Source organism: Macrotis lagotis, chromosome 1, assembly GCF_037893015.1.
Source record: "Macrotis lagotis isolate mMagLag1 chromosome 1, bilby.v1.9.chrom.fasta, whole genome shotgun sequence".
Classification (NCBI taxonomy): domain Eukaryota; kingdom Metazoa; phylum Chordata; class Mammalia; order Peramelemorphia; family Peramelidae; genus Macrotis; species Macrotis lagotis.
The window spans coordinates 494,887,137-494,907,432 of NC_133658.1; the positions used below are offsets into that span (position 1 = coordinate 494,887,137).

A 20,296-nucleotide genomic window follows, 5' to 3' on the forward strand; every position below is an offset into this window, starting at 1 on the left:
CTTTCTGACTGCTTGTAGTTTTTTTTCCCCCCTTGATCTGGAAACTCTAGATTTTAGCCAAAATGTTACTTGGAATTTTCATTCTGGAGTTTCTTTTCCAGAGGTCACCAGTGTAAATTCTATTTTGATTTTGCCCTATAATTCTAAGAGTTTGGGGGCAGTTTTCATTTATATCTCTTGATTTATGGGACTAGACATTTTGGTCACAATTTTCAGATAATCTGATTGGTCTTTGTCTTTCCACCAGTTTTCCAGATCAATTGCTTCTTGACATTTTCTTGGCTTTTAAAAAATCTTTTGGGGGTGCTAGGAATTCACAATCTTATAAAAATGAATGGTGAAGGGGAGGCTAGGCGGCACAGTGGATAAAGCATGGGCCCTGGAGTCAGGAGTACCTGGGTTCAAATCTGCTCTCAGACACTTAATAATTACCTAGCTGTGTGGCCTTGGGCAAGCCACTTTAACCCTATTTGCCTTGCAAAAAACTAAAAAAAAAAAATTCTTTTTTAATTTTATCTTAATAGTTCTTCTTAAAAGTTTTATCATTGTTTTCTGTCTTATTTTTCCCATGACTATTTTAAGATGACAATTCTCCTTGCCATTATTTCATTTGATCTTGTTTCATTTCTTTTGTGTACTCTTATCTTTGTGACTAAAGACTTTTTCTTTGCTACTCTCCCAGAAGTTTTGGATGAGTCACTAACATCCTAAAAGCATTTGCCCTCTGGACATCTCAAAACCATGGTGTTAAGGTATTTGTTGTTTTCCTTGGTTTGCTCATCTCATTAGCTCCACATCCTGAGCGAGCATCTGTCTGAGTTAAGCTCAAAAACTAAATGGAATGGAAAGGGCCTTCTAGGTCCTGAGTATAGTGGTCAAAACTAGTCTTCTGCAAGACACTTAGGCTACTTCAGTGCCGGGTGCTAACTGGCAACTCTCTCTTGCCACAGTGTTTCAAGGGCCTCTTTCTTTAGGCTCTGCCTGTGGTCTTTTTTTCTCAGCTGCTGGGTTCAGGGGCTATTTCTATATACCATTTCCCTCACCTCTACCACAGGCTTCAGAGGTACTTTAAGCTATTCTTTTTTTTTTCCAACCTCTAGATCCAGGCTAGGACTACACCCTGTCTGGATCTCTATATCACATCTTTGCCTGAAGATTCCTGGGGGAGGGGAAGGTGTTCCACCTGCTGGGTTTCTGCCACCAGGGACTTTTGAGATACCCTGAACTGGTATTTGGTTACAGACTTTCTCCCAGGTCAGGCATCTGGTGCTTCCCTCCACCCTATGTTCAATCTAGAGCCTGCCTAGTAAGTAACTCCACAAGAGTCTCAGATTCTTTCTAGGGATCTCTAGACTAAGTAGAAGAGACTGCAGGAGATTCTCCTTATTTCTTTTCAGACTAGGTGCATTTTTAAGGCTCACTAGAAACACAGGCAGGGGATCTGAGCTTCTCTAAATCTTAGCATATCACCATTATCCCCACAATGTTTTCCAATGCATAAAATTACAAAGAAAACATTTTACTGAAATAGTTACCAAATTTTTTAAAATGTTAAAACTAGTGTAACCAAGATTAGAAGAAAAGTAGAAAATTTTGGAGGGGGAGATTTTTTAGTTTCTCAGATGAAGATCTCATTTCTCAAATTTATGAGAATGAGTCAAGTCACTGCCCAATTGAAAACTGGTAAAAAAAAAATATGAAGTTAAGTTTTTCAATGAAAAAATGCCCTAAATCATTATCCAAGAAATGCAAATTAAACAATTTCAAGATATCATTTCATACCAGATTAGTTAAAATGATGGAAGAGGGAAGCAACAAATGTTGAAGGGGATGTGGTTAAACTGGGACACTAACAAACTGTTTGTGGAGCTGTGAACTGATCCAACTGATCCAAAGAGTTAAAACTTTGAGCTAACAATATCATTATTAAATCTATTTCCCAAGATGATCAGGGAAAAAGGAAAAGAACCTATGTGTTCTTAAGTATTTATAAGTTTTCTCTGTGGTGCCAAAAACTGGATATTGAGGGAATGTCCACCAACTGGTGAATGACTGAACATGTTGTGATACATGACTGTGATGGAATGCTACTGTGCTATAAGAAATGAAGAACTGATTGATTTTAGAAAAATATGAAAATACTTGAATGGAAATAACCAAGAGTGAAATGAGTAGAACTGGGAGAACATTGTACACAGTAACAGCAAAATTATTCAAAGAACAACTTTTCTAACTAAGTCATTTTGAGTATTATAACTATTCAAATCAACTTTACAAAGAACCTATGAAGAAAAATGCTATCCACCTCAGGAAGAACTAACATTGGTATGCAAAGTATGATTTTATATATGATTATAAATCAATGTCAAAAGGTGGCTTGCTCTAGTGTCGGATGGACAGAGAGGGAGAGCAGCAGTCTGAAACTTAAAATTTAACAAAAACAAATATTTTTTTAAAAAGGTCATGGATTCCATGTTAAGAATCTCTGAGTTAGAGTCTGTGTGATGCAAACAGTGAATTGTATTTAGTGTAATTATTCACTATCATGCTGTCACTGAGATTGCAATCTGAACTACTTTGAGTGAAAACAACAGACTTTATAAACTATACTTAGATATGAAAAATTCAGTCTTTCACAAAGCAGAGATTCCTTAGTGTCTACTGAATATTAGATCTAGTGGCAAAAGTCTACTGTAATCTCAACTGAGGCAGCCAGACTGGCAGATCTCTCAAGGTCAAGCAGACTATGCCAATCGAGTGTTCATACTAAATCCAATATCGATATGGCACATTCCTGGGATTGGGCCATCATCAGATTGCCCATGGAAGGGTAAACTACTTCAGGTTGAAAATGAGGTAGGTCAAAGTTTTCATGCTAATCAGTAATGAGATCAGACTCAGGAGCAGCCACTGTACTTATAGTATACAAAGTAGGAATACACAGCAACTAATTAATTAATAATTGAATACTTGGCTTTCTATGCTTTAGTAAATAGCATGTATTGAAGTTTCTTGATGAAAAACTGTTCTAAATCATATTTATTTGAGAAATACAAGTTAAACAACTTTAAGATATCTCACACCTATCAGACTGGCTAAAATGATAGAAGGGGAAAGTGACAAATGTTGGTGGAATTGAGTTCTATATTTTATAGTCAAAATTATCTGTATTATCCTAGATACTAATTATAAAAGTAATCATGAATTATAAGAATCTCTCAAAAACTTGTCATTTTACCATTAGAAAAATTGGACCACAAATTTGTTTGCTTTTTTCAACAACAATAAAAAAAATCCAGATCTTTATTAAATCAGTCAATCAACCAAAGATGTAAACAAGGGTTAAACATAGGAAGTATGTTGGTATTGGTTGAAGAGTCAGTTACTCATAACTTAAAGGGCTTGGATAGAAACAGCAAGGAAGGTTTATCTAGCATTCTGGTTCTTCTAACTGCTCCTTTTCAAATACCTTTACCATTTCTTCACCCATGACATGGCCATTAGTCAGGTGTTGTCTCTCTCCTGGATCTTCTCTCTTCTCTCCAAAATATTTACTTGATAATCTCATCAGCTGCTATGGGGTTCAAATCTCTATGCAGATGATCCCAGATCTAAATATTCAGCCCAAATCTCTCTCCTGAGTTCTGATCCAGATTTAAATTCTCTTAAATCTCTGAATTTAAGAAAATCCAAAATTTTATTTTCCCCATTTCCCAATTAAAAAGAAAAAAACTATTCAGATTTACTTAGCATGAGCCTGGAAGCAGGTCACAACATTTAATCAGGTGCTTGCCTAGATAAAAATGTTATGAGCTCATATGAGAGGTCTATTTTATATCCTGTTAGATATCTGCTATTAGGAAAATAAGAATTTCAACCACAAACGTTAAAGTAACATTTCATAAGTTAACTGCTGAGGAAAAAACAATGCATCCACTGGCTTTTGGATAGATCACAAACTGCATGTGTTATAAACATCTCAAACTCAATATGTTAAAAAAAAAAAAAGGAACACTCTTTCATTGTCTTTTCCCTCAAATCCTCCCATCTTCCTTATACTTTCACTTTTTTTTAGGTGTTTGGGTTTTTTTTGCAAGGCAATGGGGTTAAGTGGCTTGCCCAAGGCCACACAGCTAGGTAATTATTAAGTGTCTGAGGCCGGATTTGAACTCAGGTTCTCCTGACTCCAGGGTCAGTGCTCTATCCATTGCGCCACCTAGCGGCCCCCTTCCTTATACTCTCTGGAGCAGTGTCGATCCTGCCCAATCACTTGGGCTTGCTATCCCAATATTATCCTTGACTCTTCACTCTTACTAACTGCATGAGTCCAGTCCATTGCCAAATCTTGCTTCTACTTTCACATCTCTCCTATGTGTCTTCTTTTCACTCAGACAACTACAATCGTATTTCAGGCCTTCACCAACACTCACACTGGACTATTCTAATTACTCTTCCTGTCTGAAATTACAATTACATTAGATACAAAGGTGAGTTTTCTAAAGCTCAGATCTGACCTTGTCATGGAACTTCCTGCCCACCCCTCCTTGTTCACCCCTTGCCCTACCCAAAACAATGAGCTCCAGTGGCTCTCTATGTCTTCCAAGATCAAATATATAATAAACTCCACTTGATAGTTAAGCTCCTAATAACCAGGCCCCTCCCTACCTTTTTTGGCCTTCTTATCCTTGCTCCCCTCCAAACACTATAGTCTACCTATATTAGGCTACCTGCAGTTCCTTGAACATGTTACTATTTTTCATCTCCATGTCTTTACACTGCCTGTCCTTCATACTGAGAATACCTTGCACCTTCTCCTATTCTCCCTGGTTTCTATTAAGACCCAGCTCAAATCTCACCTTTCCTGGTAGCTGAGCTGTTAGTGACTTCATCTCTCAGATTACCTTCCATCTATTCTATAAATATCTTGTATGTACTTTGCTAGTTTCATGTTGTCTCTTCCATGAGTATAGAGTTGTCTCTTCTATCTAAATATGGGATCCTTGAATACAGAGACTGTTTTTGCTTTCCTTTATATCCTAAAAACTTAACACAGTTTCTGGCTCATGGTAATCATCAATCTAAAACTAAGGATATTCTAGAACTGTAGAAAGAACTTGATGTTCAAATCACCTGGGTTCAAGACCCAACTCCAACAGTTATCAACACGTTTTAACCTTTCTAAGCCTCGTTCTTCTTATCTGTAAAATGAAAATAATAATACTTGTACTATATCATAGTTTGTTGTAAGGAAAGTTTTCTGTGAACAATACAACTCCACATAAAGGTGAGCTATACACCTAAGGTGATTTAGCATCAAGAGCAAATGTTGGTTAAGTAAAAACTACTACAAACTCTTGAAAAAAGCCTTTTAGTTACTAACAAGCCAGTAAGACAGTAAGACAGGCTTAACACAATGTTATTTTATAAACAAAGTGCACAAGGAATCTGGTATAATAATTTAATTTTTAATAGAACAAGGTCATTTCAAGAGCATAAATATTAAATTCAGTCTAAATATTAAGATAAATTTCATAAAGGTTTCGCATATAAAAGCAGTTCATGCACAAAACATAAAGCAAACATTTATAAAAATAATGAAAATGTAAGTTTTGAACAATAAGCTAGATTTACAGCTACTCTACAGTGTTTACCCCTTTAGAGAAAAGGCACATAAACAAAAATTTAATACTAACAACTGTCACAACAGAATGCGGAATTTTGTCAACGTAAGAATTCTTTCAGTATTAGTGATATATTTTTAAAGGTAAGAATAAAAAATAAAAGTCATGTTTCCATACTGGTTTATTAAGAGATATTTCCCTTAGAAAATGATAATTTAAAACAATACTTTGGAGTATTTTTAAGGCAACTTAAAAAACATCTAGCTTTCTGAGAGTAGTGACAAAAAAAATCACTTCTTAATTATACTGAATGTTATCATAAATGCTACCATTATTAAAGAAAACAAATTAGCACTGGACTTACTAATCTAAGTATATTCAGACCAAAATGTTTCTACTTCAATCAAAACAATTAAAAACCATTTTGTCATAACCTTGGTATACCTACATTTCAGAAAAAAGCTATGTTTTAAAAGAAAACCTTTAAACCAGATTCTTAATTATAATAGTGGAAAAATAACTTAAAGTCCTGAAGTTCATTCAGTTTTCTTTTCAGCTAAAAGGGTGAAGCATGATAGCCACAACTTTATTACAGACGACAAGCCAACAAGTAATTCCAACACCACCTGAAAAACAATTTAAAAATTGTACATTAAAAAATGCCAATAATTTTGGACATATCACTACTGGATTTATAACTAACTTGGAAAAAAACTAAATTTTATATTGAAAGAAAATATTTATATTTCAGTATTCTCATTTGTTTTTATACAAAGATCTATATTCCAAAATAAATATAGTAAAATATACTCTTTACATGTTTCTACACTTTTTTAATGTTGAAGTGCTCTGTGCATCACCATTTGAGAGACTAAAAGAACACTAAGTTCTGGCTCATGGTTAACTGAGTCCAAGACCTATCTCTAGCAGTACTATAATATCCTCACAAGCATTTCCATCACAAAAAGACCTGCTATACAGGTGGATTTCAAAAAAAACCTGGAAAGACTTACATGAGCTAATAATGAGTGAAGTAAGCATAAGGGAACATTGTACATCTTAACAGCAACACTGTGTGATCATCAACTATAATAGAATTAGTTCAAAAACAATTCTAAAAGACTCATGATAGGAAATGCCATCCACACCCAGAGAAAGAACTATAGAGTCTGGATGCTAACCAAAGCATGCTATTTTCACTTTAAAAATTTTTTTTTTCTCATCATTTTTTCTTTTGTTTTGATTCTTCTTTCACAACATGACTAATATAGAAATATGACTGGTATGACTGTACATGATGTATAACCTAAATCAGATCACTCAATGTCATAGGGAAAGGGGGATGGGGAAGGAGGAAGAGAGAAAAATATGGAACTTAAAATCTCACAAAAAAATGAATGCTGAAAACTATCTTTACCTGTAATAGGAAAAAAATTTTTTTAAGAGCTGCTATAAATATTTTTGTATTTTCTTTTTATCTCTTTAGGTTACTGACTTAGCAGTGGTATGGTTGAGTTAAACAGCATGCATAAGTTTAGTATCTTTTAGACATAATTCCAAATTGCTTTCCAGAATGGTTAGATCAAAGTTCCACCAAAAGTACCTTAGTGCTTATACTTTTCTACATCCCCTCCAGCATTTTCCTTGAGTATCATCTTAGCAAATCTGATAAATATAAAGTGGTATCTCTCAGTTATTTCAATTTGCATTTTTCTATATATTTTATTTCTTCATCTGAAAATTACCTGTTTATATGCATTATCATTTATCATTTGGGGGACAGCTTTTATTTTTATCTATTTTTTAATTCCTTACAAGAAATGAGACTAATAAAAACTTGCTGTAAATTTTTTTTCCTAGGTACCTGCTTTCCTCCATTTTAACCTCCTATGATGCTCTCTCTTATTTGGTCACCCTCACTTTCCTTATAAATACATCTGACAAGTAATCTTTTGCATGCTCCCCTAATTAGCTTATGATATCATGCAAATGTAAAAATCAGGTAACTGTTTTGATTCTTTTCTAAGTATTAGGTGGGAGATGTTAATCTATTCCTAGTTTCTCCTAAATTGACTCCTAGTTTTCCCCACTGTTTTGTTAAATAGTGAATTCCTGCTCCAATAACTTGGATTTGGGGATTTATTAAACACTAGATTATCTAGTCATTTATTTCTGCATATTATGCAGCTAATCCATTCCACAGATAATGATTCTATTAAATTTATCTACTGTCAGACTGATTAACAAACGGTCTTACCTGCTACTCCAGTTGGGAATGCCACTAAGCGTTCTAATGGAGCTATCCATTTACTTGGTAGCACAGTCACAGGATCAGAATAATACTTCCAAATAAGAGAAATCATCAATAAAGCCTAGAAAAAAAATTCTGCTAAATGAAATACATCAATAATTTAAGGTTTATGGAATAACAATAATGAGACAATATATCAAAATCTATGAAATATAAGTAGTAATCGGAAGAAAATTTACCTCTCAATGATTATTTAAATGAAATAGGGAAAGCACAAACCAAAGAATTGGGTATGCAAATATAAAAAGCAAAAGAAAACTCAGAAAAACAACACAGCTTTGAAAATGTGCAGTATTTATTACTATTAATGTATTTTTTTTAGTTTGAAATGGAAATATATGGTTTTATATTGAATCCTCTTTTTATGTTGTGCTGTCCACATAGAAATGTCCTATTTCAGTCTTTTTTGTATTGAAGCTCAAAATGAATTAAAAAAAATTTTAAAAATATTAACAGGTTTTATTGAAATAAGCCTATTAATATGATTATAGAAAGATAAGCCAACTGCACTTAAAGTAGTCTTTTTTCTTTTTATAGTATTTTATTTTTCCCAATTACATGTAATAATTGTTTTCACCACTTTTTTTCATGTTTTTTTTGCAAGGGTTAAGTGGCTTGCCCAAGGCCACATGGCTAAGTAATTATTAAGTGTCTGAGGCCGGATTTGAACTCAGGTACTCACTCCTGACTCCAGGGCCAGTGCTCTATCCACTGCGCCACCTAGCCGCCCCCTCACCATTCATTTTTATAAGATTGTGAATTCCAAATTTTTTTCCCTTCTTCCTTTCCCTCTCCACTCCCCAAGACTGCAAGCAATCTGATATAGGTTACATATGTGCAATAATATTAAACATATTCACACTCTAGTCACTTTGTGAAAGAAGAATCAGAATAAAAGGGAAAAAAACACAGGAAAGGAAAAAAAGGATTCAGACTCCATTGTGCTTTCTCTGGTTGTGAACAGTATTTTTCATTGCAAATCACTGTATTGCAGAGAAGAGCTTAGCCTATCCCAGTTGATTATCAACACAATATTGCTGTCTTCTATGAAATGTTCTCACTATGCTATTCAGTACATTCTAACCTCTGCAGGGATTATTGCCTAAAACTGCCAAAATAATTAATGTATCTTGTTAACTTTTTGTGTTTTGTCTCTTGATTTTTTTAATCTAACAGATATATCACTGTTTCTCTCAAATTTAGAAAGACTACTCACTCTTTAAATTAGTTTTAGAAATAAAATCAAAAGTTTTCCCCCAGACTTTCCTCATGTAGTTATTTCCTAAAAAAAGTAATACTCATAATGCTAATTTGACTTCATAAAATATACCAAACTGCCAAGATCAACTATCTTACATTTCCCACTGGGAAACATTTTTTTTAAATAATCCAACTCTGATCCATGGAACAGAAACTCAATTCATAAAAATTTTATAAATCCTCTAAATTTCATCCTATCAGATTTGGTCCAATATTCTGTCACAGAGGCAGAAAATCCATTGTATTATGCAATCCTAGGGGTTTGGAAGTTTTTGGTATTTCTAAAGTGATAGAAACAAAACATGGTCATTGCTGTCCTCGTCTGCACCCTGGTTTTAATCTGAGAAAGACTCCTGATTCTTGGGACCAGAAGTGAATATTGCCCCAAAAGCCTTCTTTGACAGAAAGTGTCCTCTAGGGGGGTGGCTAAGGTGGCACAGTGAATAGAGCATCGGCCTTGGAGTCAGGAGTACCTGGGTTCAAATCCGACCTCAGACACTTAATAATTACCTAGCCGTGTGGCCTTGGGCAAGCCACTTAACCCCATAGCCTTGAAAAATCTTAAAAAAAAAAAAGAAAAAGAAAAGTGTCCTCTATGCACTTGGAAATATGATCCAGAAGTGGGTATAAACAATGGAGCTGTCAAACACATGACTCTCAGAGCTTCCACTCCCTCTTGATTAAAAATACTCCTCTCTGGGGCTGCTAGGTGGCACAGTGGTCTTGGAGTCAGGAGTATCTGAGTTCAAATTTGGCCTCAGACAATAATTACCTAGCTGTGTGGCCTTGGGCAAGTCACTTCACCCCATTGCCTTGCAAAAAAACAAACAAAAAAAAAATACTCCTCCCTGCTCTTGAACTAAACCAAAAAGTAGACAATAGGCAAAATAGACATAAGCAATGAAGTTGCTAAAATTGTGATGGGTCCAAATTCATCCAATACTAGCACAGGAGTCAACTCCCCTGCTGTAGTCTCTTTCTCACCAGTTACCAAATCCCCTTACCATTTCTGGCTTGGGAGCTCCCAAAGTTGCTACTCCTTCTGTCACTACTACACAGAACCACCCCGGTGTTTCATCCATAAGAGTGCTGAGCCCATTCTCCACTTTCCTAACTCCTAAATTCTAAATTGTCTTGTGCTGGAAGAATGTCTCACTCTAATCTTTTTTGACTCCGTCACTTCAGAATATAATTTGAGGCATTATATTGAGTTGTTTGCAGCTCAGCTGAGCACTTTCTCTACTCTGCCATCTTGGCTCTATGCCCAAAAGACTGTCAGTTCAAATTTTTGAGTAAGTAGTGACACTTATGGATAAGCCTTAAAGGAAACTAAGGCTTTTTAAGAGGCAGAGATGAAGAAATATTACATTCCGAATTCTCATTCAAGAGAGAACATGTTTGCACAATGGAACAGAAATAAAGTCCTACATTTAGGAAGCAAATAGGTTGGTGTAGCCTCACTGTATAATGTGCAAAGAAAGGGAAGAAATATGAAATAATTCTGGAAAGGTAGATTGGAACCAGAGTGTGAGAAGTTTTAGATGCAGAATAAAGAGTTCATTATATTTTTAGAAATAATAGTGAGCCATTGAATATTCTTGAGCAGAAGAGTAAAAATAGAACTATGATTTAGAAAGTTTCATTAGTAACTGAATGGAGGCTAGAATTGATGGGAAAAACTGGAAGCAGGAATACATCTAATATAATAGTCCACATGAGAGGTGATGAAGTATATAGGAAAGAAAAGAGAGGAAAACAAGATCCATCATGGAAGGAGAATCAAAAAGAGTTGAAAATGAATGAATATAAAGTGTGAGGAAGGATTGCCAAGGATGATACTTAAAAGCTAGTGGTGTCTTCAATAAAGGGTATACTAAAGGTATTTTAAACTATTAAACTGTCCAAAAACTTTTGGGACATACGGCATAAAAGAAAATAGTATCAAAGAAGGGATGGTGTTTGGTATTTTTTTTTTTTGTTGCTATTAGAGGCAGAGGGAAGAGGACTGGAGGTACTGAGAGGAAAAGGTGGCATATTGTCCGCATTTATCTAATGAGTAGTTGGTAATATGGGAACAGAATACAGGAGAGAGAATAGGATCATTTATAAAGACTCAGGAGTTACCTGCTTATAACTAATTGAAACTATGAAAGTTAATGAAATCACTAGGAGAATGTATATAAAGAAAGAAGAGGACCTAGGACAAATTCCTGGAAAGGAAATGGGTGGAACATGGATGATGATACAGTAAAGGAATCGTCAAACAAATAGGAGAACCAGGGAAGATTTGCCAGAGAAGCCAAAGGAGACAATACAGGAAAAAGTAGTAGCTGGTGATGTAAAGATTGAAAATTGAGGAAAGAACACTGGATTCTGCAATTGAGAAATCATCAAAATTCTTGGAAGAAGGCAATTTTAGTTGTGGGAAGTAGACTTTTCACTTGTCTAATCACAAGTTAATATAGTTTATAGGATATATATAGCCCATTTTCCTCCTCTATCTCATCTCTATCTAGGATAGATGGCAAATGAAATTCCAAAAACTTCTAGCCCAAGAAACTAGGCTTTCACTAAGTCAAGTAAAATTTTCATTCCATCAAACCTCCTAAACAGACTCATCATAGAGTATGGAGTTATTTGAAGAGCAAGTTTTACTTCTACTAAACAATTTCCCTGACCTCTGTTGGCTATGTGGTTACCAGTTCTCCTGAACAAGGAGTTAGGAATTTGAGTTAAGGATTTGTCAGTTCCCTGTGTTCACCAGAGATTCTTCTAATGGTCAGACGATCTTGCAATGATACTGTGGTAGCCAAATGGGATTATTTCATTTTTTTGTACTTGTGTCCTTGGCACCCAGCAATATAATTCCCAGCATAAACTTGATTCATCTATCTTTTTGGAGTTCTCTATTGATTTGGATCTGCAGAATTTCTACCCTGATCTAGTTTTCTGTCTTTTTCGGCAGCTAAGTGGAACAACAGACAAGAGTACAGGACCCAGAGTTAAGGAAGAAAGGAGTTTGAATTTTGCCTCAGATACTTACTGGCTATGTGACCCTGCATGTCCCTCAGTTTTCTCATCTGTAAAGTATGGCTAAAAATATTAGCACCTAAGTCCTGAGGTTATTAGGAAGATCAAATGAGATAACATACTTTATAATGCTTTGCAAACCTTAAAGCACCACATGCTGGCTATCATATTGACAGAAACTTGGTCCCTGGCTAGTCATTTAAGCATTTCTGTGACTTCTGCCTCTGACTTTCAGCTGTTAACAGTAGCAACTAATCCTCATTTCACTAGTATCAGATAGCTTCAACACAAACATCATCTTTCTTGAGACCAAGCAGACTAGGTCTGTTTCAAGGCCAGTGGTTTATATATTAGGTCATGCTCCAAGATACTTTCTTATTTGATAAGATCAAAAATTTTGTGCTAGAAGAGATCCTAGAGGTCATTGAGTTCAATCCCTTCAATTTATAAAATGAGTAGCCTGAGGCCAAGAGAAGTTAATTGATATTAAAAATAGTAAGTAGCAGAGCAAAGATTTGAACTCAGATTCTGAGTCTAGGCTGAGCTCCACTGCACCATGCTTTCAATTTTAAATTGAACCCAGGTACTCCTGACTCCAGGGTCGGTGCTTTATCCACTAGCCACCTAGCCGCCCGCAATTTTAAATTGAATTGACTAATCCTTAGCTCAATAAATGAAGACCATGAGAAGAAAAATAACTTGCCTAGATTATATAAAGACAGAGCCAGCCTCAAAGCTACTGAAGACTCAAGATCCAAGTTTCTTTCCATTACCCTATTTGTTTTATGTATAGATTTCAGCACAATAGGCTGGAAGAATACTCAGCATGGTAAAAAAAAAAGGTGCAAATGATACACATAACTTTCAGGTATTCCTCAACCCTATTTCACAAAATGTACTGTAATTTGCCCCTTTATAGGGGGGGAAGCAGTGTGTATATTAAAATGGTATACAGATACATATATATGTATGTATATGTATATAAAAATAATCAGCTTTAATAATATATATTTAATAACAGCCCATATTTTAAGGTTTCCAAAGATTACAAAGTAAGTAATACCAAAGAATTCTTACCTGCAATATGTAGAAAACAATGTTTATTACCCATTTAATTTTGGCTAATTGAGCTGTTCGTGCTTTCACTGAAGAAAAAAGATAGAATGAGAAGGGCAATTTATGTAGACAGAAATGTTTTTTAAATTTTAATATTTAAGGATTTTAAAACTAAATAGTTACTCTTCCTCATTCCTCCTTAATATGTCTGATATATTTCCATCAAATGAAACTTTATAAAATTCCCTTTAATCTAAAAGATTCTAAATGAGATTCATTTCATTTTTGAAGACATTTTTCTAATTTTATTTGCTATTCCAACTAACTTTCTCATAGATAGGTATTAAATCAATGCATAAGCTCAAAGCAGAAAACATTTTTTAAAGACAAAGTTGTCATAATACCTCACTCAACTTGCTAACCAAGCAAATTTGTACATATTGCCTCTATTTTGGTAGTTAAAAATTTGCTCTCAGAATCTTCCTGAAGTTGTAACAAAGATCCCTAATAACTTATGAGACTTTCTATCTGCATGAAGTCATTTTATCCAGACCAAAGCTGGAGTGAAAAACCAGCTTGAAAAACTCTTCTTAGTTCATGGCAAGCAGTAGTGCATTAGAATCATACATAATCTTTCTAGTTGAATTTTTTACCAGTACTAAAGAGCACCCAGGAAAAATATTCATAATCATTCCAGAAATTTTCACATGAACTTTACATGAAAAAACATTAATAAAAGACATCAAATTATCTGTAAGCATGTTGCAAAGAACAAATACCATACCATGAGTTTTAAGCTTATCAGTCATTTTATTAATCTTTCGTTCTAGTCTGGCGTATCTGGCAAATTCATCCATCATGCTAATTGCAGAGAGATCTTGTTTCATGGTTTGTATTTCTGCTCTCATCTGAGACTCCTGGTCTACATCCTTTTGTAGCAGCTTAGATATCTAACCAAAAAAAAAGGGCAAAGTGCTATTTAACCAAAAATTAATATCCTCTTATTAACCCCTTTTTTTACAGAGTACATATTATGATTATCAGATGAAAGATTAAATGTAAGCAATTTTTTTTTACATTTTTTAAATCAAAAATATATACTTCAAATCCAAATAAGACAGCCTGTACAAGGCAACCAAACTAAAGAAAAATTTTATTGCTCTATCATTTTTCAGTCACATTCAACTCTTCATAACCCCATTTGGGGTTCTCTTGGCTAATATAGTGGAGTGGTTTGCCATTACCTTCTCAAATTCATTTTACAGATGAGGAAACTGAGGCAAACAAGGTTAAGTAATTTGCCTAGGATCACCCAGTTAGAAAGTGTCTGAAGTCAGCTTTGAACTCAAGGTGAGTCTTCCTGACTCCAGGCCTGGCAATCTATCCACTGAGCTACATAGTTGTTCCTCTGAAGAAAAATAAAGAACTGTTACTGGCAACTATAACGAACAGAAAATTAGGATCTTTTAAAAAATAAATATTGCTACCTCTTTTTTATTACTCATTTTCCCATACTGCCACTTTCCCTTTTAATAAAAAAAAAACAAAAAAAAACCAATTCACTCAAACCTACATATTAACTGCCTCTGGCAGTTACATGGCATATACTTCACTCTATAAGCAGTTGTCCTTTCTCTACTCATACATCTCACCACAAAGATAAGAGGCTACCTTTCATTATCTGTTTTCTAGTTTGGTCTTTACAGTTAATCAGGAGTTAAGCTGCTTTTCGGCATTTTCCTTTACATTCATTATCACAATTTGCTCAGTCACACCCCAATTGATGGACAATTCACTTTACTTTTAGTTTTCTTGCTACCACAGAGAGTGGTACATGGAAATTTTAGTTTTATATATAAAAGAGTGGCTTCCTATCTTTGAACTCTACAATGTTTGTGTCCAGTACTGGATCAAAGTCAAATCATTTTTCCAGAAAACTTATAGTGTTGGGGATAGAACAAAGATTGTGGAGAAAAGGCAAGGATTCACCTGAGTTCTCCTAAATTCACCTTTAAAGAACACCTCAAAATGAATTCTGAAGCAGCAGAACCCACAAAAGGATGTGGTGAAATAATTTTCTAGCCTAAGACAACTTAGGAGGCCATTAGGAAAGTGAAACACAATCTATCTAACACAGGCCAAACCCCAGCAAACCAACAGAACTGAGATTATGGAGGACCTTCTGTGGGCACAGGACTCTAGAGGTTACATTACCACACATAGCTCTGAATCAGAGTTCAACTCTGTGTATAGCTAAAGCTAAAGTGGGGTGGAAAAAGTTTAAGGTGACAGCAAGCACATCAGTTACTGAAGAAGCAAATCATACAGACTTCAAGAATAAAGGACACACATCAGGAAAGGGTAAGTTTCTTTAGTGACTTGTGAGGATATGCATTTAGAGTAATAGATGGGGGTGTTAAAACAGCTATATGTTGATGAAGCTATGAATTGCTGGAAAACACTGTAACTTTCCTTTTTAAAAATATTTTATATTACCCTTGATTATATGTAAAAACAAAAGAAAAATTATTTGTGGTGTGTATCATCCACAACTGTTCCACTCCTATTGATTTCTAAAATTTCCTTATCTGATCCTAATCTTTTATCCATCTATTTTACTCACTGCTTTGAAAACCTTACCCTAGTCCTCACCGATCTTTCCACTCCTCACTTACTTTCCAGACCATTATCTCTGAATTGGATACAACTGTGAGGACAACAAGTTTGGAACAGGTGAGCTAGTGGGTGGAAAGAGAAAAAATGTTCAGTTCTGAATACTTTGAAAAGATGTCTACAAGGCATCCAGTTTTAGATGGTGAATAGGCAGTTATGAGTTTTGGGAGATGTGAGCCCGAAGGTCAGCAGAGATTAAAACTGGATAGATAAATCTGTGAATCATCATCATGGAAAGAATCATTGAATTTAGAACTATTCCCAGAAGGTTATAAAATCATGCATCTCCTCTGACCAGCATTCCTACCATGTCTGTATCCCAAAGAGATAAAAAAAAAACCAAAAAGGACAAGGACCTATATGTACAAAAATAATTACAGAAGCTCTTTTAGGAGTGGCAAAGAATTGAAAACTGAGGGGATGTCCATCATTTGGTGAATGGTAAAACAAGATGTGGTGTAAGATTTGTGAGGGAATATTATTTTTCTCTAAGAAATGACTGGCATGTTTTCAGGAAAAACCTGTAAATATTGCCATGAACTAATGAAAGGTGAAATGGGCAGAACCAGGAAAGCATTATACACAGTAACAGAAACACTGAACAGAGATCCAATGTGAATGATATAGCTATTCAACGATCTAAAATAATTCTGAAGGACTTATGATGAAAAATACTATCCATCTCCAGAGAAAGAGCTGGTTGAGTCTGAATGAGACTGAAGCATACTTATTGGGGGGGTTTTTTTGGTCCTTTTTTACTTCAAGCCTGAACTTCAGTAGTCCCCTATTACCTCCAGAATAAACCATTAAATCTGTTTGACTTCAAAAAACCCTTCATAACCTGACCCTTTCTTAGTCTTCTTATTCCTTACTCCCTTCCACATTCTCTGATACTGGTTTCCTTGCTGTTCCTCAAACCCCACATTTCTTCTCCTGACTGTAGTTGCTTTATTGATTGTCCACCTGCCTACAATTCTTTTCATTCTCATTCCTGTCAGCTGGATGCCCTGGCTTCCTTCAAGTCTCAGCTAAAATCCCCACATGAACTCTTCCCGATTCCCATAATGCCAGAGACTTGTCTCTGTGATTATGTCCAATTTATTACAGACATTTGTCTCTCATTTGTATATGACTATTTACATCTCTTTCAATCTGTGAGCTCCTTGAGAATAAGGAATGTTTTTTTTTTCTGTTTTGCCTTTTTGGGGAAATATTTCTATATAACAATAACAGGGGATACAAATACCCCCAGAACTTAGCATGATTACTAATACATACATTTGGGGGGGGAGGGCAGAAAGGCAATTTTCTATTATGTTATAAGAAAAGTCCAATTACAAGGGAAGGAACAACGTTTTCAAAAGCATCACAAACTGTCAACAACTCCAGTCAATTCTCTGTATTTCCTAATTTCACTTCATAGCTTTCAAGCTTCCTCATGATTTGTGACCTCATTTTTATTTCATAATGGCAACTGTGCACATTTAGGCTATGTGAAGTAGAGAAGAAACGAGAAGTACAACATGGACACTTCTGAGGGGCATCTAGTATCCTAGTGGGCATTCACTAATTATGTTCAGCTTCCTGTTATAAAGAGTTTGATGGGAATTCATTGAATATTTTCACGGTATGTCTCAAATTTTCATGCAACAATTATGGTTCCATATATTGCCAGTCCTTTGAGCTGTAAGCTCAAGCATGCAAAGTCAGTGATTCAGTGAAGTGAGAAAATAAAGGTGGTAGATAACCTTTGCGCCAGACTGTCTGCAGCTACCGTGGGCCTGGAGTTTAGTGATCTCTTGTAGCTACAAAAAGAAGCAAGTATAGCCCTCACACTGCAATCTGACACTGTGGAAAGTAAGATTCAGGTTAAAAAAATGTTTCAGTTTTTAGAATTTATTTGCTGTACAGTATAGTAATGTAGATTTCGTGTACTTTGAAAAGCAAATATCAACTAAAATCAATGGGATGGGGGTTTTTTTGGTTTTATTGAGATGTCAACATAAAAGATCACAGTACTACAGGGAAATTACCAGCAAGAAAAATATTGTACTGCATTTTATAGATTATTTCATTGGTAGTTAGGGAAAGCATAAATTATAAGAATTAATGTTTTATTCTAAAGAATTGTATGCAAAAAAGTGCATTTTCAGCAATCTAGGAAAAGTAACTGGTGGTCATAAGAACTTAACCCCCTATTTCCCATAGGTTTAATGTTTTTGTGTTTTTTACTTTTGCACTATTTCTTAGAAATGTTACACTCATGAAGTTTGAGAATTGACTGTATATGAAATACTAGTAAGAAAAATACCAACAATTTCACCCCCATGCCCAGCAAATTGGCAAGAATCACAAGAGGGTAATAGTTGAGGCTGGAGAAGTAGAAAGACATACTGTTGGTGATGCTATGGATAGGTCTTCATTCTAAAAAGAATTAGCAGTTATAAATCAGTCAGTTGCTATCTTTTGATCAAGAGTGTCCACCACTGAGCATAAACCCAAAAGAGTTCCAAGACATAAAGCTAACTACCATATAATACAAAAATATCAATGGCAGTTCTTTTTGTGGAGGCAAAATACTTTAAGTAGGCATCCATAGTTTGGGAAACAGGTGTATGATATGTGGTCCCTGAATATAATGCAATATAGTTTATTATGCTGCAAGAAACAATGAATAGAAGGAATTCAGAGAGATACTACATCTGTATAAACTGATGCAAAGTGAAGTGAAACAAGAACAACATAAGCAATTTCTACTCGATCTACAATGACACAGGTGAAAAGAAAACAAATGCCAGATTATTTTAATGACACATTTTAGTCATGGGAAAAAAAGATTCTCTTTTTCTATCAAGAGGTGGGAAAACTCCTGGTTCAAAATGACCCTGTGACCAATTAGTTTTATCTTATTTCTAAAATATAAGGGAGGGCTAATGGTGTGAGAGTGGAGCATATAACTGATAAAAACAAAAAAAGCATTTATAAAACTTAATAATCTATGGTGTTTCACAGATTGAATTCTATAAACATTTGCTAAAAACCTAAGTGGAATGTGGTGAAGTGGATACTTGGGCAACAAAAAGTAGCTCCTGCAGTAAACGGAGCAGCGACCCTGGAGTCGGGAGGACCTGAGTTCAAACCTGACCTCAGACACCGACACCTGGCTGCGTGGCCCTGGGCAAGCCACTTAACCCCACTGCCTTGTAAAAACCTAAAAAAAAGAAAAATGACAAAAAGTAGCTCCTGTCCACAAGCTGCTTATGGCCGTGCTGATGAGAAATACGAAGCCCAGAGAGACGGGTAGAGCAGCTACCCTTTCAAGTGCTCCAGAAGACCCCCCAAGCTCAACATGCAACTGGTTCCCTTTAAACGGACCCCTTCAAACTCCCCTCTTCTGAGGCCCACTACAAGGCCCTTCCCGCTCCCCCGCACCCCCACAGCCGGCCCTCACTCGGCCCCGGGCCGCCCCCCGCTCCAGGCCCGTCTCCCGGCAACGCGGGGGCACGAGGGGTGATTTGGGTTTCTCTTCGGGATCGTTTTTCTGCACACGATGAAGCCTGCAGGCGGGGTCCGAGCGCGGGGCTTCCGGAGCCCAGCCGGGGGTGGGGGGCGCCGGGCCGCGCCGCGCCGCTACTTACGACAGAGGAGAAGGACGGGAGGAGAAGCTTGAGGAGGTTACACACAAACACGGAGCTGAGCACCAGCAGCCACACGCAGCCCTCTCGCTCCGCTGCAGGCATCTTCGGGGGTCCCGCGCCCACGAGCGCCTGCGCAGGCCGGCTCGGCGGTCCCACGGCCGGGGCGTCCCCGCCTTCCGGGGTTCCCCCTGCCGGAGCCCTGAGTGCCCCGCACAGACCGGCGCCGGGGCACGCTTTGGGGGGGAAAGTGGTGGAAAAAGGTGTAAAGCGAGCGCTCATCCACCTTCCCGGCCCACTTCCTCCGCCTCTGGCAAGGCAAGGCCGCGGTGCAGGAAGCCTTCAAATCCCGTCATGCCTCGGGCGAGGAGCCAGCAAACTGCCCGGTCCCGGCTAAGCAACGGGGTGGCCCTGGAATGGACCAGGTGCAAGCAGCGGAGGACTAAAGAGTCCAGCATTTGGGGTAAAAACTCCCTCTTTGATCAAAACGGCTGGGAAAATTGGAAGTTCGTATGGAAGAAACTTAGATTAGACCGACACCTCACACCTAGCTCCAGCGCTGTGTCCGGCTCTAGGACCCGGCGGGGGGACGTCACGTAGAACGAGTCAGCGCCTGCGGCCCGGCCGGCGAAGAAGCCGGAACGAAGTAGAGGCACGTGGCCGGCCTGGGCCAATCAGCGCAGAGACGGAGCCGGCAGCCCGGCTGGAAG

General features: G+C 36.8%; 1 protein-coding gene across 1 annotated transcript; it reads right to left on the reverse strand.

Annotated features, from left to right (window-relative positions):
* Positions 1 to 5,444: 5,444 nt before the first annotated feature.
* Positions 5,445 to 20,267, reverse strand: GET1 (guided entry of tail-anchored proteins factor 1). Its single transcript, XM_074213857.1, has 5 exons — positions 19,590 to 20,267; positions 14,063 to 14,228; positions 13,300 to 13,367; positions 7,879 to 7,993; positions 5,445 to 6,247 (listed from the first exon to the last, which is right to left on the reverse strand). The coding sequence occupies exons 1-5, from the start codon at positions 19,866 to 19,868 to the stop codon at positions 6,174 to 6,176; spliced, it is 702 nt and encodes a 233-aa protein (XP_074069958.1). The 5' UTR covers positions 19,869 to 20,267; the 3' UTR covers positions 5,445 to 6,173.
* Positions 20,268 to 20,296: the final 29 nt, after the last annotated feature.